This window comes from Trichosurus vulpecula, chromosome 7 (genome assembly GCF_011100635.1).
Source record: "Trichosurus vulpecula isolate mTriVul1 chromosome 7, mTriVul1.pri, whole genome shotgun sequence".
In the NCBI taxonomy this organism is placed as follows: Eukaryota; Metazoa; Chordata; class Mammalia; order Diprotodontia; family Phalangeridae; genus Trichosurus; species Trichosurus vulpecula.
In genome coordinates this window covers 48,417,447-48,444,824 of record NC_050579.1, presented here as the reverse complement: position 1 = coordinate 48,444,824, position 27,378 = coordinate 48,417,447, and the positions used below count along the sequence as shown (strand labels likewise).

The window sequence follows — 27,378 nt, the reverse complement described above, 5'->3', positions numbered from 1 at the left end:
AGAAGTTGGACAATTGCTGTAACCTAAGAAATTATAACTTCCAAGTTTTGTCTGAAAGTTCAATTGAAATTGTTTTTTCAAGTATTTATACAAAGGCTTTGTTGGATCCTCTTGTAATCTCTGTCAATTCAGGATACATTATGAACTGTTAAAAATGTGGTTTTATAAACAGTAATCTTTTCTTTTACAATGCTAAGAGTATTGGGCCTTAGAAATTAAAATGTTACCACTAGTGATTAAAATAATTCCTCTTATAATCTAGATGTTGTTAGATTTAGAATTGTACTTAATTAAGAAATTGAGGTTGTTAACTGAACCAAGGACTTTTGGATATTCAATCTTGTGTAAAAGTTTTCAGTGTAGGAGATTCCTATGGACAAAGCTTTTAAAGTCCTGGTAAACTTTGTTATTGTGATAAAGCTAATTTAATTGGGTATGTAATGTATAGAAACTAAGTGTTCTCCCCCTTACAACACCTTTTTGACTAAAGAATTTTGTGATATCTAGAAATTCTGTAATAACAAAGAATTGAGTTGTTATAATACTTTGAAAAATATAGGGGTATGATTTTCAAGCCTGTATCATCTAGAGATACATTTATGTATGTTAATCTGGAGGTTTATGGACTAATTTGTGACGGCACTTTGGAAATTTGTGAATGAATCCCAATGTTTAAAGGTTATTTTGCTTTAAGAAGGAGAGGGACACATCTCATTTTAGAGCTGTCCAAATAATTTTTCTTCATGAAAGTTTAGTGAAAATCCCTGTTTATGTCAGGATCAATTTTAAACTGTTTTAAAGAAGGGAAAATACTTTTGAAAAATGCTCTGTAAAATCTTTTTGTATAATTTTAAGAAGGCCTGCTGAATTTCCACCTGTAAGCTAATTGGTTGCAGTTCAAACCTACTGTGAGTTTTCCAGGTTTATGGGTGAGAACCTTATACTTAATATAATGCTTATCTGTAGAAGTCTTGGGGGAGGGTGGTTAAAGCATGTGTTTTATGTACCCCAAGAAAGGCCCGTTCAATGTCTTATTCTAGATTTTTGAGTAAGGAGGCAGTCTGTGCATTCCTTACTCCTCCCCCACCCCTTAGTTTAGATAAGAAGAAAGAGTTTTAACTTTGCCCACCTGTCAGAAGGGAAGGAAGGGGGAGGAGCAGCAGTTACTGGGATTTGAGTTTTTACTGAAAGAAGGAGAACAGTAGGGATCAGAAGCCTCCGAACCTGGCTTCTTAAAGTCAGCAAAAAGTGACGGGTTTTTAGGATAAGATTAGGTTTTGAGGATGTGGGTTTTAAGGATACAGTTTTTATTAGTGAAGCTTGCCATCTGATGGGAAAGAACCCACCCTCAGGGGGAGATGATATGGCAGATCTCTTTAATCAGAAATAAGCAGGTAGTGACAAAAGGGAAGGTATCTGACAGAATCTGTTACCATTGTGAAAGAAGTTGATTTTATGGGGAAAATGGAAAACTGGATAAATGCAAATATGTGAAATCTTGTTGTTTTTAATCAAATGACTAGTTACATTGGTACTCTTGTATAGCCAAATGAAAGATAATACAGTTTCTAAAGTATTAATGGGAATGATTTGGGAAAAATGGAAAAGAAGTTTTATGAGATAATATTGTTTACAAATGTAAGGTTGAATCATTATCCCATAGACAAAGGCTGGGATTTAAAGTTATATTGTATCTATGTGAGATAGAGTTCTTAGATATTTTAAAGTGATATGAGAGCAATTAGGTATTAATACAAATAGTGTAATTAATCACTGGAACTAAATCAGAGACATCTTCAGTTTAGGAAAAAGAATTTCAATGTAAATCTCTTTCAGAGAGATAAGTTGTAGAATATTTCTGTATTGATGGGAAAAGTTAAATGTGGATTAGAATTCATTCCATCGTCTAAAACATAAAGATAAAGTTATATGGTTCAATTCTTGCAGATCAGGCATAATTAGAGAAGAATAGGAAAATAGAGGAGAAACTGATGCAAATGTGTTAAAGCAATAACTTATGATCTTACTGGGAAGACTTTATGAATAAAGGACGAAATGCATACAAGCTATTTAGAGCTAGCTTTAAGGATGTTACTCAAGCAATGTGAGATTATATTCATATTCATTGGAACTTGCCATTCAAAGACTTAATGGGACTGTTAACTGACTGTTTTTCTGAGTCTAACTCCAGTTGTGAGTATCCAGGAAGGCTGACTCAAGATGCTAGCAGCCCTGTGGGAGGGCTGGCATGAGCTGCAGGTATGATTTCTTGGCAAAGTTGAGAGGGCAACTGTTCAGCATGTGCTGAGGTGGGACCCGCTTAACTTGATCCTCTTAACTGAAGCCTGGCAGACTAGGCCTGGCTCAATGCAGCTTGCAGTTTGGCACAACTTCTGCCTGGAGTTGATAAGAAGCTGGGGAAAATATGGGCCCCTTACTCTAAGTCCCTACTCTCTTGGTGGCAAATTTCTATAATCAGAAGGTTTTGTAAGTACAGTAAAAAAAAATCTATTGATTATGGAACATCTTAGATTACTAAGGACTGGGAGTAGTGTTTTTGTATAGGTGTAAGTCAGATTTTTTTCTTGGTAATGGTATGGAGACAATTAGGTCAAGGGCTTGTGAGAATATTATTTTGCTATTTGGTTAATATCAAGCTTGTCTAGGGCTTTGTTACAATTAGTAATGTTAAAAGAAGAATGGCTTGTGGCTTATTGTGTAAATGCCATCAAAGAAACATGGCATGACAAAAGTTTATGATATTGTATGTACTGTGATAAAAATTGGTTATTTAATGTGTTTATGTATGTACTGGAGCCTGTTAATTCCTTAAGTGAGATATCATCCTCCTGGTGAGGAAATTAATAATGAATGAACGTAAAATATAAGAAACTGGGTTCTGAGGTGAATTTCTTAAACAGAACAATTGGTCAAGGTTTCAATTTTGAATTTGTAAAAATGATCAGGGTTATAAGGATTAGAAATGGTAACTTAAAATTGTGCTGAGGTGACTTTTGTAGGAGAATGGACAGAAAGCTGGTTCCTATAAGAAGACAAGAGGAAGGTGCTGGGATGCTGTACTGAGAGCAAATGCCAAGGACCAGAAGACTTTTGGTGCTCCCTGCCAGACAGCTATACAGGAAAAGACTTTTTGAATCTTAAAGGGACAACTGCATCATTGTTTTCCTTTGGGTCTCTGTATTTACAAAGGGGACTGCCCCCTTTGATTTGTCAATGCATCGGAGATTGTGAGGAATTGAAACCTTAGAAAAGGGTAATGGGGACGCAATTTATATCAGCAATGATGTGTGAAGCCTTCAAAATTGTAAGAAATCAGAGCGGGGTTTGAATGGGATGGATAATTGTGAAGACTTCACAGGTATGTCTAATGGAGTAGCAGAGGTTTTGGGATTTGGCCTTGTGATTCTGGAAGGTCAGCCTGGAGCTGTGGGCATGCCCTTCCCCTTCTCTCTCAGATGTTAGAAGATAATGAACTTCCTGTGAGCTATTTGTTCTCTGCTCCAGGAAGGTCTCTCCTCTCCCCCCACCCCATTTCTTCTCCTAGACTTTCAGACGCCACCCAGGCAGTTGAGTTCTGATAGGGAAAAACCTGAATGGACCGAATCAACCTTGGTCCTCTGTGTAGTTTTTGTGCCTAGACTGTAAGCCCACCTCCCAGCCAATGGTGAGAAGGGATAGAGGTGGGTAGGAATCTTTTCATTAAAGACTATAAATTAAGGCAGGTTCCCTTCTACCTCACCTCCTCCATAATGGAGGTGTGCCCAAATCTTGCAAGGTTTGTAAAATAAATCTACTTTGTTTCTCCTAAGGATGTCTCTCCTATTATTTGAAAAGCCTGTCCCATACATTACTGTGACAAGTTTGAGAGCTGTTCTAGGAGCATTTGCGTTTTACCTGCCCTGCCCTTTTTTTTTCTAATTAAGGGAAGAAAAGCTTAGTCACTATATAAGGGGATTTTAGGTATTAATGGGTAAGCAGGAAAGTGGCCAGGGAGCCTTCCCGGGGCCTTTGAAATTATACTGCTTAGGCGATAGAAATATCAAAATTGGCCTTGTTGTTTGGGTTGGTAGTGCCTAATGCAGGTGTCCCCCAATCAATACCTAGCTCAGAGATCAACAGAAATGATAGATTTCAATGACTTGATACACAAAGTTGAAAGTTAGTTGCTTCTTGGTCTAGAATCAACACATGAATTTGTCCAAAAACTTATGTAAACTAGGCTTACAGCCAAGCCTAGAGCATTTTGTATAATACTGTAGTGTGGAAATCTGGGGTTCCTTTATGACACACAATAATGGAATCACAGAATTCAAGAGATGGAAGAAATTTTACATGTCAGCCATCTTGCCTAACCCATACCCAAGAAAAGATCCCCTACGGCACATTCAACAAGAGGTCATCCAATATTTGCTTAGAGATCTCTACTGAAGAACATCCTAGTGTCTTACCCCAGGCAACCCATCCCAGTTATAGATAGCTCCCTCAGTTACACACACACACACACACACACACACACATGTCTAAATCTGCCTCCTTGAGACTTCTACCCATTGCTCTTGCTTCTACTACCTGAATGTCCTCTTCTTCAAGATATACATCTATAGTTCTTTCAATTGATCCTTACACAGGGTATGGCCAACCAGTTGACTGTCAGTATGACTCAGCAGGCTGCCTGTTAAATAATTTGGGTCCTCGTGTAACAACGTTAGATTCATAAGAGTGTGTCTATGTGTGTTTGTGTTCAGTATAGAGACCTTTGAATGATCTGATTTGATTTTTACAACTCTGTGACATAAATACTGTGGATGATCACAGATGAGAACATTCAGGCTTAGATCTTTGCCAAGATCACACTGATCTGGGGAGTATCAGAGGTGTCACTCAAAACCAGAACTTCCTAATTCTAAGCCTAGTATTCTACCTGCTAGGTCATGTTGCTCTTCACATGTTTGGGATGCCAGGGGCTTTTAGGTCATGTGGGTTTGAGTCACACATTGTGATTCCTTTTGACCCCAAACAAGATATATAAACCTAGAGGCTGGCGTTCTCCCTTGGGGCTCTCAGTCAGTGGACAAGTGGGGTGGGATTCTGGGCAGCCATTTTAAGAGCTCCCCCTCCCCCAGTCCTGGCTTGTAAACCCAGATGTTGATGCCTTCCTGGTAACTATGAATTGTGATTTGGTCTGTTTATATTGTGTATGTTTGTAATTTGTTTGTATTTGCTCTGAAGTTCAAGTTGCTGGCTTTTCCTCCTGAACTAAGTGAATGATGTATGTAGGTTTAATTAAAGTAAGATTGTTAACCCCTTAATGTTGCTTTCCTTAGTAAAGCAGATCAAAGAACCTGTGTTAGCAGCCTTCTGTGTGCTGGTTGTTGTTGGTTTTATACAGGCACAGTAGCTGCTAACCAAATTGTTACAGAGGTTTGTGATTGAGAGTTATTCATCAAAGGGAACAAAAGTGCCAAACAAATTGCCCTGCAATTTATTTATACACTTTGGATTAAAGGGAGGAAAAGATACAGATCAGATGTCTGACATATCTCATTCACAGAGGAAATTGTGCTGGTGTTATGACTCTAAGCCAATTCCAGAACAAAAACCAGTCGCTTTTCAACTTTAGTCAAACATCACACAATTAGGTAAATAACAAAGCCTCTACATGACTAAAGGATGCCATATTGATCTGATGAACAGATCATATTAATACCCTTTAGTCCTGCCACTACAAAACTATAAAAGTTCTATCTGTGATTAAAATACCTTTGTTGCCTCATTATAAGCACTCACTACCTAATCTTTATTTCTAGCTTGAATTGGGTGAGTTCTAGAAAGACTGTGGTCCCTCACTCTCAGAAGAGAATGAGGTAATGATTCCAGAAGAAACTTCTTTCCTTCAGGACCCATTTATACTCTAAAAATTATGGTCAGGCCCCCCCACCCCCCACCATCCCCCAAGAATTTTTGTTTATTTGGGAAATATATATATATATGTGTGTGTGTGTGTGTGTGTGTGTGATATGTGTATATATACACACATATATACATACACATGAATATATATTACCTATTTTTAATTTCTAATGTGGTACATAGTAAGATATACACACACATATACATGTACATAAACATATTTGAGATTATACATAATATACAGATATAAATGTGTGTTTGTTTTGTTGTTCTGTTGTTTCCATTCTGTCCAACACTCCATGTCCCCATCTGAGGTTTTACTGGAAATTTGCCATTTCCTTCTCCAGCTAATTTTACAGATGAGGAAACTGAGGCAAACAGGGTATAGTGACTTGCCCAGGGTCACACAGCTAGTAAGTATCATCTATGACCAGGTTTGAACTCTCTCCATACACATATATATGCATACATATCTGTATATGCACATATATATATACATATATGCACATGCATGTATATATATGCATATAAATGAAATCTCAGTATTTACCATATTAGAAATTAAAATATCTTAGTTTTATTATGAAAATAATTTTGATTTCATAGACCCCTGGAAAGGGTGTGGGGACCTTCAGAGTTCTCCAGATCATACTTTCACACTTTGAAAACTGCTGCTTTGGAGAAAATCCTTAGAGGAGGATCTCTGAGTGGTGTTCCAAGCAGGAGTGGAATCCTCTCCCTTGGGTACATGCTAATCAGGCTAATTAACTTACTAAAAGCTAGCTCCAGAAATGTAGAACAGAGGTAAACAGAGCTAAGGTGCAATTTGTTTTCTAATTATATAAATCAGCCAATAACCTAAAGGTCAGCCTTGAAGATTATTATATAAGGTAACTGAGAAAGGCTATAAACTGATTAGGAAGGACAGAAGAAAAGGCAGAGTCTTTAAAGCACAGGCCAGCTCTGATTCTGAGGAAGCAGAAACTCTGCCTTCCAGTAATCTCCCAGTCACCTCTTCACCATCTGCAAATAGTGTTGTTTGTTTAACCAGTGCAGTGTTGGGTGCTGATCCCAGATGTTATGTATTATTGCACAAGAGTTTTTTTGCAAACAAAAAACCAGCTCATGATGGGATGTGGAAGGAAATCCTTTCTTAAAGGGGGCCCATGGATCTTTGAAAGATCAGTTACCTCCTAAGGGAGGCAGAGAGAGCCTAGCTCAGTGATGAGAATTCTGCCTAATGATGGTGAACAAAAGAGAGGAAGTGCTGGGACTCAAATCTTGGTCCCTCATTTACACCTCACTTCTTAATTCTTGAGACCACATAGGACATCTGGGTTGGAATGAGAGAGAAGTAAACCGAGGTCTTTCTCACATTCTCCTCTGCACTGGCTAATTCTAATCCCAGAATGTGTTTCATTTTCCTCCTGGTTAAATGAAACTATGCTATTAGCCTGAAATGGCTCAAGCAACAGTTTGTCCTCATCATTTTTGTTAAGCCCGTCAGAAAGGGGCAAAAGGTGTGATCATGATCAGTGGAAAATTTATTGAAAAATCTCAGGAGTATCAGCATTGATAGATGAACCTCTTATTTGGGTTTCGACAAAATCCAGGACACAAGTTACCATGGGCCCCTGTCAATGTCATGGTCACACCTAATACCCGGAATAGTTTGCTGTTGTCCAGTCATTTTTCAGTCACGTCCATTTCTTCATGACCCCATTTGAGGTTTTCTTGGCAGGGATACTGGAGGGGTTTGCCACTTCCTTCTCCAGGTCATCTGACAGATGAGGAAACTGAGTCAAATAAGGTTAAGTGACTTGCCCAGGATCACATAGCTAGTAAGTATCTGAGGTTGGGTTTGAACTCATGAAAATGAGTCTTCCTGACTCTAGGCCTGGTGCTCTATCACCCCACTGTCCTCTTGGACAGTTACTGACTGTACTGTGGACACATCACTGTAGTTGAGCTCCACTAACAATGCAACAGTGCTGTCTCAGCCCAAGTGGGCTGAGGGGCTCTGCCCCAGAGCTTTGGGTCAAACTCAGAATCGGGTAAGCAAAAAGAGGAAGGGAACTGAACCAATGAAAATGGGGGAGAGAGGAACAACAGGGGCAAAGGTTGTGGAAGCAACTGGAAGGGAAAGTCCTGAGTTGAAGAGTGGAAAGGAGCTCCATAAGGTCTCTTTTGTTATTTTGGAAGCACCTTGGGATCTAGCTGCCCCATTAAAGCTGCAGCAGTGACCTCCAGAGCTAAAAATAAGGTAAGATAATAGAAATGAAGACTATAGCCAGTATCCATTTGCTAACCACCATCATCCTTGTGGAGCTGTGGCTATTTTTCCCCACCACTCTTGTCTTCATTGGCTTCTTGATACGGTCAGTAACTGTAAGGATGGCCTTTCGGGCTCCATCCCACTTCCCCCGGCCCTGCAGACGATACTGGATTGGGGTACACGGCCCGAAGAACAAATGAAATGCCAGTTTGGGATCAGTGAAGACGAGGGGCAGCAGGTTGGGCCTCACCCCCACCAACTCAGCAAGGTCTTCCATACATTCCATGTAGTCTGTCTGGATGGTGTGGCGGGGGCTCTCCACGTATCTATGGGAAGGAAGACAGAAGCAGTGGCCCTTCATCAGTCCAACCAGTCAAGCAACACGTACCTACCGTGGGCTCAGCCCTGTGTCTAGAGTTGTAGGAGATACAGCAGGGCTCCCACCCTCTGGGAGCTTATATCCTTGCTGGAGAGATAAAACTGAGACACAGGAAAGAGACAACAATACCCTGATGGCTGATAACTGAATACTGAATGGTGCTACAGTAATTTAGAGAAAAGGGGTGATGGCTAAGGGCTTTCTTCCATTGTTGGGAAAGGCTCCAGCTATGTCCCAGGATGTCCTGCTGTAGCTGGAGCTGAGAATCCCTACCCTTCATTCTCACTTTTCTCTGTCTAATGCCTAGATTTCTTTCACGGCTCAGCTCAAATTCCCTCTCTCCTATGAAGCATTTGCTGATTTGTCCCTGAGAGAAGAGATTTCTCTGCTCTAAACTAACAATGCATTCATCTGTATTTTATTGCTCATTTATGCACAGTCTCTCTCCTATTAGTTATTGGTGTTTGATCATCCATATCAATCGGTCAGTAAGCATTGAGGTAGGTAGGCGTTACTAGCTGTGGGACCCTGGAGAAGTTGCTTAATCTCCCGTTGCCTTAGTTTCTTCATCTGTAAAATGGGAATAATAACAGCACCTGCCTCTCAGGGTTCTTGTGAGGATCAAATGAGATGATATTTGTAAAGTGCCTGACACATAGTAGGCACTCTATTATCAGTGGTGGTGTTTTTTAAGTACCTACTATGTGCCAAGCTTTGCACTAAGTGCGAGGGATGAGGGATACAGAGACAAAAGACAGTCCCTGTCCTCAAGGAGCTCAGTCTAATGGGAGAGACAAATGTAAACGATTATGTACAAACAAATTCTGTCCAGGAAACCTTGGAAATAATTGACAGAGGGAGGGCTCTAGATTTAAGAGGGGTGGGAAAGGCTTCCTGTCCAAGGGGGAATTTAGCTGGGATTTGAAGGAAGCCGGGGAAGCCAGGAGGTGGAGAGGAGCAGGAAGAGCATTCCAGGTATGGGGGATAGCCAGTGAAGATGCCTGAAGCTGAGAGATGGAGGGTCTCACTCCAGTAACAGGTAGAAAGCTGGTGTCAATGAACCAAAGAACATGTGGTGGTGCATAAGGCGTGAGAACACTAGAATAGGATGGAGTGCAGAGCACCAGCTTATGAAGGGCTCTGAACACCAGGAGATCTTATATTTGATCCTGTAGGTCAGGAAGCCGCTGGAGTTTACTGAAGAGGGCGGTGATCTGTGCTTCAGAAAAAATCACTGTAGTGCCTGAATGGAGAATGGACTTCAGTGGGGAGAGGCTTGAGGCAGGCAGCCCCAGGCTATTGCAGTAGTCCAGGCATGAGGTGATGGGGGCCTGCTGTCTGTGTCAGAGGAGAGAAAGGTGTTATGGAGGCAAAATTGACAGGACTTGGGGTGCGGCGCGGGAGACAGTGAGGAATCGAGAATGACTCCTGGGTTGTGAGCCTCTAGACCTGGGAGGGTGGTAGTGTTAGTAGAGAAGTCTGAAGTGGAGACGATTTGCAGAGAAAGTAACGAGTGCTGTTGGGGACATGCTGAGTTTAAGGCTATCTAGAGGACATCCAAGTTGAGATGTCCAGTAGGCAGCTAGAGATGTAGTCAGGAGTACTCTCCAGCAGTTCTCCTTTGCTAGATGAAAACACCTGCAAGGTACAGGTGGGAGTCCCTGCTAAATCAGTCCTTCCAGCCTAAACACTTAAGCCCACACTTGCTGCCCAGCTTACCCTCACAAGTAGCTTGCCCATGGGGATGACCAGTGCCAGAGACAGTGACAGAGAGATTAGGAGATCTGCCTAGCTAGTCTCGGTTTTATCCCCTTCTAGTACCATACTTCTTACTGCCTTGGGCGTTTCTACCTGAGTAGAGCAATATTGCTCCATGCAAACCCTAGCCACAATTACACGCTTCATTTCTTCCTCTCACCCTTGCTTGTGTTCATGAATTTCAGGTACAGGATTTGAGAAACTTCTCCAACTTGTCTTCCTTTATCCCTCCTCCATTTGTTGGTAATTATACCAGACCTTCCTTTGTTCAGCAACCTGTTATTTTGTGTATGTTTTAAATAAACAACTAGATTGATAGGAACAATGTTCTGGACCATAGCGTCATCAGGAGTCAACTAAATATTGCTCCCGTCAGATCTAAATTGCATAGGTAAGTGTATCCTAGAGCACAAGCGGTGGAGTGTAACCGGAATGGCCTTGTTTCCTTTGAGTGACTCAGCTTACCTCATTGAGCCTCTGGACACTGTGGCTTGCTCTTCCGGGGCAGGAAGCCCAGAGAGCATGCCAGGAAGCAGAGAACTTCCTGTGTGATGAGTCTTGGGGCTGGCTGAGGGGAGGTGTTAACATCTACCATCTCAAGAACCAATCGGCCCTGGTCATTCAGGCGGCGCTTGATGATGTCAAAAACTCTATAAGAGGGGAGAGGACAGCTTGAAGAGCTCTCTTTCCTTTTCCGGTTGGTGTGGGAAGCAGCGGCAAGCAAGCATGACCCTGGGCCAGCCCTTGCTCTCGGGCCAAGCCCAGATGTTGGTAACTATGAATTGTATTGGGTCTGTCTGTTGATATTTGTAATTTGTTTGTATTTTGGTTTTGAGGTTCGGGGTGATGGTTTGTTTTCCCCCAAACTAAATGAATATTTTGAACCTCGGGGTGCTGGCTTTTTTCCTCCGAAGTACATGAATGAATCTGTATTTGGTATATCTCTTGATGCTTATCTGTATGCTCCCCTGAACTAACTGAATGCTAAATGAATGTTGGCGTTTTCCCCTGAACTAAATGAATGTTGTCTGTATGCTAACTGAATGCTGGATTAAAGTAAGCTGGTCAACCCCTTCACCATGCTTTCCTTGTTTAAGCAGATAAAAAGAACCTGTGCTTTTCCGGCATCCCGGCAGCCCCCTGGGTCCCGGCAGCCCCCTGGGTCCCGGCAGCCCCCTGGGTCCCGGCAGACTCCTGGGTGCCGGCATCGGGGGAGGGATCTTACGCTCCCACCGAAGCTGCTAGCTGGGTTGTTAAAACAGTAAGGAAATGAATACATATCCCATACACTCATAATATTAGCATTGGAAGGGTCCTTAGAGATCATTTTGTCCAATATCCTAATTTTAAAGATGAGGAAAGTAAGACCCAGATAAGTTGGGCTGATGGCTGGGAAGTAACAATTTTTTTAAAAAAACTTCTTACCTTTTGGCCATTTCTTCTTTAGTTTTAGTGATTTCCTCCATCATTTCACTTTTCAAAGGCAAGCTCTTTAGTCCTAAATCATAAACAAATAAATCCTCAGACCCAGAAAAGTCAGATTGTCATTCTAGATGAATCAGTGAACAAATATTTATCCCACAGCACTGTGCTGCCCCCAATACAAGACTACAGTAGCCATGGTTCCCAACTTCAAAGAGTTTATCCTGTAATAGTTCAAGTTGGAACCTAAGCAGCTCTATCTTGATTTTCACAGGGATTCTCTGAAAGCTAAAACTATAACAGTGTTTAACTGGGAACAACTACCTACCTCTGTCTTGTATCCTGTTTGAATGGGTATTTCTTTCTATAGTCAACTGCCTGTGGTATATATCATTTATATCTTGTTTTAATTGTCTGTATCACACATCACATATTCCTTTTTAAAGTGGATTTTTTTTAAACCATCAGTTTATTTTTCTGAACTCTCAGGTATTCCTGTACCTGGGAGGGCGGGAGGCCCCATGCATGGAATATTGGAAATGGGGAAGACGTGCGTGGGACATGTGAGCTGTGTGATGCCCCTCTCCCTCAGCCTCAGTTTCCTTGTCTCTAAAATGAAGATCACAATATCGTCTAATTCCAAGGGTTGTTGTGAGGTTTAAATGTGATGATATTTGTAAACCACTTTGTAAACCTTAAAGCACTACCTCAATGTCAATTATTAGCGTTCCTAGTTAGGGAAGCCAGTCAAAATACTGGAAGCTTTTCCTTTGATTTTTGTTGTTTTCCTATATGATATAAGTTGGGCAGGAAAACTGAGTAGAGTTTGTACTCAGAGGCATCTCCTATTTGTTCACCAGGGACTGTGTGTCAAGAGGTTTTCCTTCAGGTGCCACAATAATACTCTACTCAATGGGCTGATCCCCAGAAGAGCCCTGAGAGGTCACCTGGTCCTTTGGTAACTAGGGGTCACAGTGAATACAGCCCTGGGCCTGAATTAGGAGAGACCTGAGTTCAAATCCAGCCTTAGACACTTACTAGATGCATGACCCTGGACAAGTCACTTAATCTCTGTTTGCCTCAATTTTTCTCACATGTAAAATGGGGCCAGTATTAGCACCTATTTCCCAGAGTTCTTGTGAGGATCAAGTGAGATAATGATTGTAAGGCACTTAGCACAGTGCCTGGCACACAGTACACACTATAGAAAGGCTTATTCCTTTTTTGCTCCCTCTTCACCTAATCCAAATGTATACTTACTCAAGAATCCTTTCTATCACATAGCTGGACAACCTAGTCTGTGCTTAATGGCCTCCAAGTGGTCTTGACTGTCTGGCAGATTGAGTTTTCTCTTACGTTGAGCAGAAATCTGCTAAAGCAACCCCAACTTCCACATTCTCTCCCTACCTCTCCTCTCTTCTCTCTGCTGGGTCTACCAAGCCATCCTCCCCTTCACAGAACTTTCAATTTAGGAAATGTAACATGACATAATACAATTCACACCACCTTCCTCACAGGATTGTGATGAGCAGAGCATTCATATGCTCTACAGGGGCAGCTAGGTGGTGCGGTGGATAGAGCACCAACCCTGGAGTTGGAAGGGTTCAGGTTCAAATCCTGCCTCAGACACTTACTAGCTGTGTAACCCTGGGAGAGTCACGTCATACTGACTTCCTTCCCCCCCTTCCCCTGATAAAATATTCTATAAATGTGAACCAATATATTTGTTTTCAAGAGGAAATACAAAGAAGAAAACTCCAGCTCCCTTACAGGAGCCCACCTAATAACAATAGGACTTTACATCAGTGAGAACAGGAGCCCAGTCTGACCCTAAATCCTCTGGAGACCAATAAGCCTCACCTTCTAAAACCTCCTCCTTCAGGTGAAAGGCCACAGCACCCCTCACAGGACATGCACTTGGAGATGGAAGTCCCACAGACCAAGGGGGCAAGGTCAGAAAAAAGTCAAGAGGATTCTAAAGGAAGTGGCTTTAAGCATTTCAGCTCTGAACCTGTATTTCTTAGTAATCTACCATGGAGATTTTACCCCTTAGGAGTTTGCTGTATGAGAACACTTGTGACACACACTCTATGTGGTTATGAATTTCTCACAGTATGTGAGGGAGAGTGCCAGTTTTTTGACTCAGTCAATGTACAAGCACTTGTTTAGTGCCTGCTGTGTGCCAGGCCTCAAGCTAGCCTCTGGGGATAGGAGGAATGAAACAATTCCTATTCCCAGTGAGCTTTCCTTCTGATCCGAGAAGGCAACACAGAAATCTGAGGATGCTTCATTCAGGGTTTATTTAGTAGTAATGGAACCTAAAAGCCTCCTTCCCCCAATCCTAACCCCACACTCGCTCCATCTGAACTCCACCTTTATTGTCAATGGCACATAAAAAAAGTGTGTATGTATGTATGTATTCATATATATGTATGTATATATATATGAAAAGTGTGTATATGTTTATGTGTGTATATGTATATATGTTCTCACCTATATGCATAAACACATATGTATATACTAAATGTATACATGTGTATGTATATGACATACATGAATTCGACAGGTTTATCCATTATATTTCTAATTAAACATCTGAAGCAAGCAGCATCAAAGCACCAGGTCCTAGGTACTGTGGTATGTATACTTTTGTTAGACACGGATAGCCCTGGGCCCTTAGTCAAGGAGGAATACTAGGCCACCTTTACAGTGTTTTGCAATTTCCTAAATGCTTTCCTGTTAAAGAGGCAGTCAAATCATGTTCCTGTTTTGTATGGGAAGAAACTGAGGCCAGAGAATTCATGACCCACCCAAGATCACACAGCCTGGGAATGTCAGGGCAGAGTTCTTGTGGATTGCTGGCAACAAGCCAGGAGCACAGTCAGAATTCGAGATCATGGCAGAAGAATGTATAGTCTGATCCTTGGACTGAGCCAAGCAGCTTGCCAGGGAGGGAGGCCTTGTCTCTCTGATTTCCTTTCCCTTTTATTTTCCAAATCGCAGTGTGGTGTGGCCACTAACCAGCTTCCCCACCCTCCCAAGGTGGCTGCATTCCCTTCTGCCTGGCTGACCACTGCTTAAGGCTAAAACTCTGTGGGAGGCACTCAGATGCAAATTTCCTTTCAGAGTGTAGAGAGTATGACAACTTCACTTGCTCATAGATTCACTGGCATTTTGAAGACATATTCCCTCATCATATTCTCTACTATCTTGGTCTCAAGTGTGCACCCTCTCATGTATGTTTAGACAGTTTCCCTATTCCTATCGACAATTTGGTTTATCTCAGAGGTAAGGTTCTAGACAGTCAAGCTAACAATCTATTTGAAATTGGGATTGTCCTAACCCAGGTGTTCTTAACCCGTTTTTGCCTTTCGCAGTCTGGTGAAGTCAGACCTCTTTTCAGAATAATGTTTTTAAATAATTGAAGGAAATGCTAAATTTTAATTAGAGGTGAGTGAAAATAACAATATGATTTTTTCCTATTGAAGTTCAGAGACCTCCCTGAAAACGAACCGCAGCCATGAAGCCCAAGTTAAGACCCCCCCTATTCTAATATAAAGCTCTCCTCTTTTATCAACCCACTTGAAAAAGCAGCCTGTGCAACAGGACGCTGGGCTTCCAGGTCCATGCCATTGGTGGGAAAATGATCCGTCATGTGATTCTGCTGCTGGCAGATTTAGAGGAATAACTGCAATCTTGGCAATGTCCCAATTTCTTCCCTACCGTCTGCTACTCCTTTTTTGTTTGCTACCACAGACAACTTCATGGAGGATGGGAGAAGGAAGAGAAGAAGGCTTTTCTTAAATATTCCTGCCAAGACCTGTTTCAGCTCCAATTAGGGATCACTATGGTGGAAGAATGCAACACCTCCTAGGAAATCTGTAGGTGATGAGGTTTTGTGAAGCTAGCCTGGTTGGTTCTTGCAAAGCAGATAGCCTCCAGGCCTGTACAAAACAGTTTTCTAGCATCATAGACCCTACCCCACCTTAAGCTCTCTCTAGCAAAGACTTTTGCGAACTCAGGTCTACTTTCATGCCATGATGAGATGTGGACTTCATGCTAATGACATTTTGTTATCACCTGTTTTTAACAAAGGATGCAAAATCATTTTCTCAATAAATGACTTAAGGAAACATGACTAATACAATGATAATGATCAGTGTGATGATTTTAATAATAAGAAATGTGCGGCTAGGTAGTACAGTGGATAGAGTGCTGCACCTGGAGTCAGGAAGATGCATCTTTGTGAGTTCGAGTCTACCCTGGGCAAGTCACCCAACCCTGCTTGCCTCAGTTTCCTCATCTGTAAAATGAACGAGAGAAGGAAATGGCGAACCACTCTGGTATCTTTGCTGAGAGAACCCCAAATGGGGTCATGAAAAGTTGGACATGACGAAAACGACTGAACAACAACAAAATAATAACAAGAGAAGTGCTAGAAAGAGGAAAAATTCAAGACTGGAGATCTAAATTCTTTGGCCTTTTGTTCCTGGCTCAACCAGGTTTCCCTTTGGATTTGTAGCAAGCCTCTACTTTGCTTTTATATACATGTAACACTGGTTAAATAATACAGATCTGCTTTGCAAGAATGTTGTGAGGGAGAACCACCTAAGCCAGGTGACTATTACCCTGAAGTTGATGAATTAAAAAAAAATCTTGATAGCAGTATTTCATTATAATTGCTTTCCTTTGTAACCCCACATGTTCTATTATATGCATTTAAAAACATTATTCTGAGAAGGCAAGGGGCCCATGACACAAAAAAAGGGTAAGAACTCCTGAGCTAAGCAGTAAAGAGTCATATAGCTTCTAGCTGCTTATAGGCAGAGTCTGAAATAGAATTAAATTCAAACAATTTCTTGCTGAAATCAGTATAATAAGATTCCTTTCCACAAGCCTGTTATCACTTACCCTTAAATACCTGTGTGGCCCAGCGGCCCTGGAGTTCTGAAATGGGCATGATAGCTCCAAGTGGCTGGACCAGGCCAATGATAGCAAGTGTTGGTTTCTCCAGGTCAGGGGGGAATACCCTCTTATACAGGGAAATCTTATTCTTGACCACTCTGACAGAGTCTTCAAGGAAGGGGAAGTCAAAGCTATAGCCTGTAGCAAAGATGACGGCATCAATGTTATCCTCTCTTGTGCCATCTTCAAAGATGGCGGCTGTCTCTGTGAATTCCTTTACATTTCCCTTGATTTGCACTCGGCCAGAAATAATTCTGTTGGGCAGATCATCATTGACTGTTGGGTGCTGGCTCAGAGCTCTGTGTGGAGGTGACAAGAGGAGGGAAGGAAGAGAAGGAACATAAGAGAGAAAGATTATTGAATAGCAGGTAGATGGGATTTTGCTTGAGTTGAGGGGTTTTCAATAACATTCTAGTGCTTCTCCAGGGACACGGATACAGTTTGTGCTGTTCTCTTCATCTGTCCAGCAAGAATATACCAGTATGGCATAAAATAGGGCTTCTTAGTAGAAAAGATGAAGTTACTGAGTCCCCTAGATGGCCTAGAGCTTGAAAATAAAATGGGGGAAAGTAAGAGGAAGACTGCAAAGAAACAGTCTTAAAAGACACAAGAGAGCTAGTGCAGGACTAACCTGGGTTTGAATGTCACCTCAGACACTTACCAGCAGTGTGACCAGGGCAAATCACTTAATCTTTTGATTTTCTTCTCTATCAATGGGGATAATAATGCTTGCATTACCTTTCTAAACAGGGTCAATGAGAGGAAAGTGATTTGCAAATTTTAAAATGTTATATAAGTGTCATTGGTTATTATTAGAGATCGTTTATGGGATCCACCTGGAGGGCAGGCTGATAATATTCGACTCAGACTAAAAAAAATCAACTATACAATGTGCAATGTTGAGAAGATGGGACAAGAAAGCAGTTTACTGTGGAAAAATCCTGGGGATTTTCATGGATTGTAGTAATGTGAGTTAATTGAGCTACCAAAACATACATACACACACATACAAACACACACACACACACACACATACTCTAATGTGATTGATTTTGGGCTGCATGAAAGGAAATGGAGTATCTAGAAATAAGGAGGTCATCTGGGGTACTGTATTACACCTCAGTGGAAAAGGCCATTGAGAAGCTGGTCCCTGTTTACTTATTACTTCCTGATCCACTGTTTACTTATCAACTGGGCAGCACAGATGGTCTGACCATTCTACTTCTGGGAATGCCTTTTCATTCTGCCCCCTCAGCTTTTATTCCATCCACTCAGCTCCTACCTCCTGCTTGACAGGCTAGGAGCATACCTGTGCATAGGCTTCAGGCCATACATTTCATGGTCAAACCTTGAGTTCATCCTTTTTTCTATAAATGAATTCTTTGCAGATAAGCTTAAGAACTGTATGATAGAGTGTTTAAATCGGGAATTGAAGACAATATCAAAAGGATATCCATTATCTCCCACACGATTTAGTATCCATGCACCTCTCCTGGTGCTCAGGAAGACCTGGGGACAAGAGAACACCAGTTTTATCAAGTCCCTACTCAAAGGTATTCGATGACTCCCAACTGCCTGCTGGATAAAATCCAGACTAATCTCCATGTGATATTCCAGACACTCCAACAGTCTACCTCCAACCTATCCATCAATCCTAATTTTTAGCTACTTATCTTTTCAAACTTCCCAATTCAACCACAGTGGTCAACTCACTGTTCTCCCATCACAAACTCTACCTCCTATCTCCCCTGCTTAGACTCTTCTACTTACCTCTCTCTGCCTACACAAACCCTAGAAAGATCCAATTCAACATGGAGGAGAGCTTCTATGATGCCTTCCCAGACCACTGTAGACCACAGTGACTTCTCCTTCCAAATAACTCCCAAAGCATTTATTTTCTTTATCATTCATCTGGGAATTGATTATGCATTTCATTATAATATCTCTTAGATTTCTCTTTTGAATGATTATCTTTTGTACAAATGTATTTATATTTTATTTTCCCAACTAGACCGAGTTGAGTGGCTTGAGGGGAGAGTGTCTTAGACTTCTTTATGTTCTCCACAGTGCCTAGCACAGTGCCTTGCACAAAGGAGATGTCAAGAAACAATTTTTGATTGATTGTCTGATGGAAAAATCAAATTTCTAGTAGGACCTGAGGAAATTAGTGAGGTGGTATATGCCCACTGTCATTCTGCCTCTGTTATCTCTATCTCTGTCTCTCCATTTTTACTACTACTACCCTAATTCAGTCCTTGTTACCTTCCACTAGTCTCCCTCCCTCTCTCCTATCCCTCCTTCATTATAGCTGCCAAAATAATCTTCCTAACACTCAGCTCTGAACATTGACTTTCCTCTTAAAAAAACCTTCAGTGGCTCCCTATTGCCTTTCATATAAAATAAAACCTCCTCAGCCTCGTCCTCTATAACATAACTCCACTCTGCTCTAATTTCCCCCTCTTTCCATTTTAGTACTATACATTCCAGCCAAACTGGGTGACCAGTCATTCTCCAAACTCAATATGTTTTTGTCTGCTTTTGTGCCCTCATACATGCCCTCATTCCTGAAATGCCCTTCCTCACTTCCTTCCTCATCTCTGCCTCATTTCCTTCCAAACTCAGCTCAGATGTTCTGTTCTCCATGAAGCCTTCCATGATCCTTGTTCCCTCTTTGAATGCTTTCTCTTCTGCTCAAATTTTTCTAGATCATTTTGAGTGTCTCTCTCTTTTGCTCCCATCACACGCCACCTTCTCTACCTTCTCTTCTCTCCAGTCCTTTGCCCCTTTAACTTATCACTAATCTTGCTCTGTTAACATCCAGCCTTGGACTACTCCAACCCATCCACTTTGCTCTTAGTCACAGGCTGCTGAAAGAAGCTGGAGAAAACCATGAACCATGTTGACTGAGGCCACTATGGATCTTCTACATCATCTCATTTGGGGCATGGCAATCCTTTCAGAATTCCCTCATCAACTCAGTATTCCTCTCACCACAGCAGCCCTCCTTCAACTTCTCATTGCTTCACTTCCCCTTCCCTCACCCAAGGCCTTATCTGAGAACCTTGTCTCATATTTTACTGAAAAAGTCAAAGCTATTTGCCAAAAACTCCCTCTTCTCCCATCCTCCTCATCTCCCATCACTCAGATGCTTTCCACCACTATTCTCTTTCACTCCTGTCTCACACGAAGAGGTAGGCTTTCTCCTTGTCAAGAAAGACCTGTCTATGTGCACAAGTGATCCCATGTTCTCCAGCAGTTTGCTTCCTCTATCATTTCATCTCTCTCCCTTCTCTTCAAAGTTTCTTTGTCTAATAGCTGCTTCCCTGCTGCTCACAAACCTGCCTATATCTCTCCCACAATCAAAAATTCCTCCCCCCCTTCATGGCTAAACTCCTCAATAAGGTCATCTATACTAGGAGCCCCCACCTCTTTCTTCTCACTCTCTTCTTAACTCTCAAGAGTCTGTCTTCAGACCTCATTATTCAACTGAAACCACTCTTTCCAAAGTTACCAAGTATCTCTTAATGGCCTTTTATTGTTGTTGTCATTTTTTTCTCTTTCTTTTTTTTCCTATTTATTTAATATTTTTAGCTTTCAGCATTAATTTTCACAAGAGTTTGAATTACAAATTTGCTCCCCATTTCTACCCTCCCCCTACTCCAAGATGGCATATATTCTGATTGTCCTGTTCTCCAGTCAACCCTCCCATCTGTCACCTCACTCCCCCCCCATCCCCTTTTCCCTTACTTTCTTGTAGGGCAAGATAGATTTTTATGCCCCATTGCCTGTATATCTCACTTTTTTTGAATATCTGCTTTTAAAACTTTGAGTTCCAAATTCTCTCCCCTCTTCCTTCTCCACCCACCCTCCCTATGAAGACATTATGCAAAACCCTTCCACAATACTCATTTTGTGAGAGACTGACTATATTTTGCTCCTTCCTGTCCTATCCCCCTTTATCCAATTTTCTCCCTTGACCCTGTCCCTTTTCAAAAGAGTTTGCTTTTGATTACCTCCTCCCCCTATCTGCCCTCCCTTCTATCATCCCCCCTTTTTTATCCCCTTCCTCCTTCTTTCCTGTGGGATAAGATACTCAATTGAGTGTGTATGTTATTCCTTCCTCAGGTCAAATCCGATGAGAACAAGATTCACTCGTTCCCCCTCACCTTCCCCCTCTACCCTCCCACCAGAACTGCTTTTTCTGACACTTTTATGTGAGATAATTTATCCCATTCTATCTCTCCCTTTCTCCCTCTCTCAATATATTCCTCTCATCCCTTACTTGATTTTATTTTTTTTACATATCATCCCTTCATATTCAACTCACTCTGTGCCCTCTGTCTATATATATATATATATATGCATATATAAACATATATATGTATACACACACATACATATATTCCCTTCAGCTACCCCAATACTGAGGTCTCATGAATTATACATATCATCTTTCCATGTAGGAATGTAAACAAAACAGTTCAACTTTAGTAAGTCCCTTGTGATTTCTCTTTCTTGATTACCTTTTCATGCTTCTCTTGATTCTTGTGTTTGAAAGTCAAATTTTATATTCAGCTCTGGTCTTTTCACTGAGAAAGCTTGAAAGTCCTCTATTTTATTGAAAATCCATATTTTGCCTTGGAGCATGATACTCAGTTTTGCTTGCTAGGTGATTCTTGGTATTAATCCTAGCTCCACTGACCTCCAGAATATCATATTCGAAGCCCTTCAATCCCTTAATGTAGAAGCTACTAGATCTTGTATTATTCTGATTGTGTTTCCACAATACTCAAATTGTTTCTTTCTGGCTGCTTGCAGTATTTTCTCCTTGATCTGGGAGTTCTGCAATTTGGTGACAATATTCCTAGGAGTTTTCTTTTTGGGATCTTTTTGAGGAGGCAATCTGTGGATTCTTTCAATTTCTATTTTGCCCTGTGGCTCTAGAATATCAGGGCAGTTCTCCTTGATAATTTCTTGAAAGATGATATCTAGGCTATTTTTTTGATCATGACTTTCAGGTAGTCCAGTAATTTTTAACTTATCTCTTCTGGATCTATTTTCCAGGACAGTGGTTTTTCCAATGAGATATTTCACATTGTCTTCCATTTTTTTTTCATTCCTTTGGTTGTTTTATAATATCTTATATATTTTATATATAATATCTTGATTTCTTATAAAGTCACTAGCTTCCACTTGCTCCAGTCTAATTTTTAAGGCAGTATTTTCTTCAGTGGTCTTTTGGACCTCCTTTTCCATTTGGCTAATTCTGCCTTTCAAGGCATCCTTCTCTTCATTGGCTTTTTGGAGCTCTTTTGCCATTTGAGTTAGTCTATTTTTTAAGGTGTTGTTTTCTTTAGTATTTTTTTGCGTCTCCTTTAGCAAGTCATTGACTTGTTTTTCATGGTTTTCCCACATCACTCTCATTTCTCTTCCCAATTTTTCCTCTACTTCTCTAACTTGCTTTTCCAAATCGTTTTTGAGCTCTTCCATGGCCTGAGGCCAGTTCATGTTTTTCTTGGAGGCTTTTGATGTAGGCTCTTTGACTTTGTTGACTTCTTCTGGCTGTATGTTTTAGTCTTCTTTGTCACCAACGAAAGATTCCAAAGTCTGAGCCTGAATCTGAGTCCATTTTCACTGCCTGGCCATGTTCCCAGCCAACTACTTGACCCTTGAGTTTTTCGTCAGGGTATGACTGCTTGTAGAGTAAAGAGTACTTTGTTCCAAGCTTGAGGGGTTGTGCTGTTGTTTTCAGAGCTACTTCTACACAGTAAGCTCTGTGGCACCAGCACTTCTCCTCCCCCAAGAACTGCCAGCACGGACTGGACTCAGATCTTAAGCAGGCTCTGCACTCCTGCTCTGATCTGCCACTTAATTCCTCCCAGAAGGTGGGCCTGGGGCCAGAAACAAATGCAGCTGTATTTCTGTCCTCAGAGCTGCACGACCTATGGTGGCTGAACCAGGGACTCCTTTCATTCCCCACAGATTTTCCCACTAACCTTCTCTGTTGTCATTGGTGTTTGTGGGTTGAGAAGTCTGATAACTGCAACAGCTCACTGATTCAGGGTGCTAGGGCCTGTTCTGCCCAGCTCCTGGTCTGGTTGGTCTTGGTGCAGTGCACGCTGGGCTCTGCTCCCCTCCGCACCCAGCTACGTGGGATAGACCTTACCCAGAGACCATGCAGGCTGTCCTGGGCTGGAGCCCTGCTTCCCTCTTCTATTCCGTGGGTTCTACAGCTCTAGAATTTATTCAGAGCCATTTTTTATAGGTTTTTGGAGGGACCTAGTGGGGAACTCACGCAAGTCCCTACTTTCCAGCTGCCATCATGCTAATGGCCTTTTCTTAATCCTCATCCTCGTTGACCTCTCTGTAGCTTCTGACTGTAAGTAACCTGCTTTACTTCAATACCTTCTGTGATCAAGGACACTGGCCTCTTTGGTGTTCCTCACGTAAAACACTCCATCTCCTGACTCCATGTATTTTCACTGGTTGTCCCCCATGCCTGGAATATGCTCCTTCCTCACATCTCCACCTCCCAGCTTCCTCCAAGTCCTTCAGTATAAAATTCTACCTTCTACAGGAACTCTTTTCTGGCCCCTTTTCATGCCAGTGCCTTCTGTCTGATGGTCATCTCCAACTGATCCTGGATGTATCTTGTTTGTACATAGTTTGCAAGCTATTTCCCTCACTGGAATGTGGACTTCTTGTATTTCCCCACTCCCATCCCCAGGCTTAACATAGTGCCTGATATAAGGTAGGCACTTAATAAATGATTGACTTAACTTTTCACTTTAGTCTTCCATTTGTAAAAACCTACATTAGTACACTTTACTTCAATCCAACCCAAAACATGAAAATCTGACTTTAGAAAACATAGAAATTAGGAGATGATTACTTTAAAAAAAAGATTTTTATATAAAAGCATTATGCCACAGGATCAAAAAAAACCAAACAAACAAGTTTTCCATGTGTCTAATTTAAAAGTATGATTTTGTGATGGAAAGTCAATATCTAGAATGAATATTCATTTTTCATAGACATTATTTTCCTACAACATTCACATTGCTACATTATTAGGTCTGAAGGACTATGAAGTTCATGGTTTCAGTAATAATATTTTTTCCCTGCTTTTGAAATATTTTCACAATACAGTTAAATATTCTTTACTCACTGTCTCATAATGGTGTTTAAAAACATTAATTTGCATAGTTTTTTTCAGGATTTCCTGTGCTATAAAATGTAAGGTATTATCACTGACTTGCTGTCATCTAGATCCCACATACTGTTTCCATCCATAGGTGAGTAAGCACATTGAGGCTGTGCAACAACACAGATGTTGCCCTTTTTTTGTGAGATGACAGGTTGAGGTCAAACAAAGCAAATGATTCAAACCTGTTTGGCTGTGTGGCTGATCTCCACAGCGAGATCTCCTCCAGAATTCCCGATGCCAATCACAATGACTCGCTTTCCAGTAAACCCCTGTGGGTCTTTATAGTCCCGGCTGTGGAAGTATTGACCTTTGAACTTCTCTATCCCTGAGAACCAAAGGCAGAGTGATTACATGGAGGAGGGCAAAGACTGTGCAAGGCTTATTTCATATTAGTTCTCTTACATGTAAGAACATTGGCCAATGATACACTATCTTCTTTCTTCCCATCTACAACGTAGCTACACTAAAGAACTTTCCCATATTCCTTCTAGTTCTATGTTCCAATAGCCTCAGCCCAGAGCTCCGTAGCTTCCACATCATAAATAGGGTATTTAAACTATGATTTGTCTTTTGTGGGAAACTTTCTTTCTTCATCTCTTTCATTTTACCCTTTATATTCCTTTTGCCTTTTTGAATTCCTTTCCCCATAGATCTTCTGAAACATCTTGCCTGTGGCCAAAGAAGGATCAATCAATATTTTCTTCTGGCATAGAAACTTTTTTCCTTCATAGCTGACAAATTCTAAATTTCCTCTAAATTCCTACAAATGTACATCTGTGGCCACATATGTTCATAAAGATTTGTTAGAGTTGATCTGGATTTCAATTAAGAAGACCTAGGTACAAATCCCTTGCTCTGTCACCTACTACTTATTTGACCTTGGGCATCTTACTGGACCCAATGATCTCTATGATTCCTTCTAATTCTAAATCTATGATCCTATGATATTTCAAAGCCCCAATATCTCAGCTGGAAAGGCAACTCTATAACATCATCTCACTACTTTTTGTCCTCCCAAAATGTTAAGGTAATAGTGAGATAATATATGTCAACTTCTGATCTTCCTTGTTGTTGACTTCATACCTAAATCCTTCACAAAGGCAAGAGTATAGTCATCTCCCTAATGTAAAATATAGAAAATCAGGGTAAATTGCAGCTTTCTTGCCTTAATCCTATTTCTATTCACTAGCAGAGGAAATACAGCTTGGTGGAATCTGGCCCCAGTCCTCACAGGTCCAAACTTGAAAGGCTCAGGTAACATACATAGAAAGCTCAAGGTCCTTTCTTCTTGGATCACTTACCAGGGAAGCTCTCCAGGGGCAGATGAGCATTGGTGTGATGACCAGTGCAAACCATGACTCCATCAAAGACATTCACTTCCTGCTTCCCATTAGATTCAGTGACTATGTCCCACTGTCCTGAAGTGGGAAAATCAGGTCGCTTCTTCACACTGCATACGGTAGTCTGGAAAGAAATGATAGATGCTGTAAACTGGCGTAAAAATTGGTGGTAAACTCGGAGAAGGGTTGAATATCCAGTCACAATGTTAAATTCCTTATTGCAGAGATGTATTGGGGATTCTTGAAGAGTTTGGCCTTTGTCTCCTTTGATTAATTCAGTGTCTTTGATTGAGTCTTACTAGTTGCTAAGCCCCAGGCCCAAACCCCTATCTAGGTGCTAAGCCTATGTGGGTGTGAATTGGTAACTAAGGTGGGGCTCCAGGTAGGGCCAATGAAGGGAGGTGCTAACACCAGAGCCAATCACAGGAGCATAAGTCCTGGTCACTCAGATGATGTTTGATGATGTCTGAAACTGTATAAAAGGGGAGAACAGAGCCACTTGTTTAAGGCTCTCACTCCTTGAGGCTTGGGACTCTGGGCAGCTGCTGTAAGGGCCTTCTGGCTGAACTCAGATATTGATGGTTTTCTTGGTAACTATGAATTGTATTGGGTCTGTTTGTAATTTGATTGTATTTGCTCTGAAGTTCAGGGTGCTGGCTTTTGCCTTGAACTAAGTGAAAGATATTTATATGCTGGATTAAATTGAGATTGTTAACCCCTTAACGTTGCTTTCCTTAGTGAAGCAGATCAAAAGAACCTGGGCTTGCAGCATTCTGTGAGCTGGTTGTTGTTGGTTTTACACCCCCACGGCAGCTGCTAGCTGGATTGTTGAAACAGGAGAGCAAAGGAATTCCCAGTATAATAAGGGGCCTTGATCAGAGAGAACGAGTTTTGAAGGATTCTGCCAATGAGAACTATTACCCACAGAGGACTGTATCATATGCCAAGAGTTAGAGCCTCATGCCTTACTCTAATGTTTTCTTCTCTAGGGTCAAAATGAGACAGTTTCCATAAGAGAGGGTGTGTAAATTCTGATAGTACTATTCCATTAGGCTGAGTTTCTAGCAAGAGCCGATTAGTGTTGTCCCTTGTTCTTTCCTTTCTCACTTATTGTTTTAAGCTAAAATTATTTTTATTTTAAAACAAAGTAATGGTTTCTTTTCCAGATGTACCCAACCTGTACTTATCCAGTGACTTTTTCCTTGCTAAAAAGATAAAAGAAAATCAAGAGATCATGTCTGGCAGCATTCATGATTCCAAGTCAATTAAATCTATCTACCACGATTAGTTTAGCCATTCCCCAATTGATGGGGATCTACTTTGTTTCTAGTTTTTTGTTATCATAAAACTGCTACATGAAGATTTTCACACATGTAGGGCTTTTCTTTCTTTGACCTCCTTGTAGAATATGTTTAACAATGGAATCTCGACATGAAAGGGTATGAACAATTTTGTCATTTTTTCTATATAATTCCAAGTTGTTTTTTTTTTTTTTTGCAGAATAGTTGGGCCAGTTCAAAGCTTCACCAACAATGTATCAATGTGCCTGACTTCCTTCAGTCCCTCCAAATTAACTATTTCAATTTTTTGTTACTTTTACCAAATTTCTAGTTGTGGGGAAAATCCTAAGAGTTACTTGTATTTATCTTATTATTAGGATTTGGAGCATATTTTCATAAAATTGTTGAAAATTAGCAATTTTTCTTTTCAAAACTGTTCATATTGGCTGACCATTTATCTATTATGGAAAAGCTCTTGGTCTTGTATATTTGTATTAATTCCTTATATATTTTTGATATTAGAACTTTATCAAAGATAACTGATCTAAATATTCTCCTTCAAAAATACAGTTTTCTTTTCTGTCTCAGCTATATTAATTTTATTTGTATAGAAGTCTTCAAAATTTCATGTAGTGAAAATCATCCATTTTCTCTTTTAGGATCACATCTGTCTCTTGTTTGATTAAAAATTCTCTATTTTGTCATAGTTGGGAAGGGTATGTCCTTCTATTTTCCTTTCTTTCAAATGACATATTCTTTTATATTTAGGTCTTGTACTCATGTAGGACTTATTGTGGTATATAGTATAGGATGCTGATCTG

The 27,378-nt window shown here is 40.9% G+C and overlaps 1 protein-coding gene across 6 annotated transcripts in view; it reads right to left on the bottom strand.

Moving 5' to 3' along the window:
- Window positions 1–7,766: 7,766 nt before the first annotated feature.
- The window catches only part of FMO5 (flavin containing dimethylaniline monoxygenase 5), a 45,816-nt gene continuing 26,204 nt past the window's right edge, over window positions 7,767–27,378 (bottom strand). For 5 of the 6 annotated variants that reach the window (XM_036766780.1, XM_036766779.1, XM_036766778.1 and 2 more), the window contains exons 4-9: window positions 25,239–25,401; window positions 24,120–24,262; window positions 18,040–18,239; window positions 16,677–17,029; window positions 11,769–11,841; window positions 7,767–8,532 (exon numbers count right to left, since the gene is read on the bottom strand). In XM_036766780.1, the coding sequence (XP_036622675.1) occupies window positions 8,184–8,532; window positions 11,769–11,841; window positions 16,677–17,029; window positions 18,040–18,239; window positions 24,120–24,262; window positions 25,239–25,401 (1,281 nt within the window). In that variant the 3' untranslated portion in view covers window positions 7,767–8,183. Of the gene's footprint in view, window positions 8,533–11,768; window positions 11,842–16,029; window positions 16,069–16,676; window positions 17,030–18,039; window positions 18,240–24,119; window positions 24,263–25,238; window positions 25,402–27,378 lie in introns of those variants that run through there. The other variant, XM_036766782.1, reaches the window with a different exon arrangement.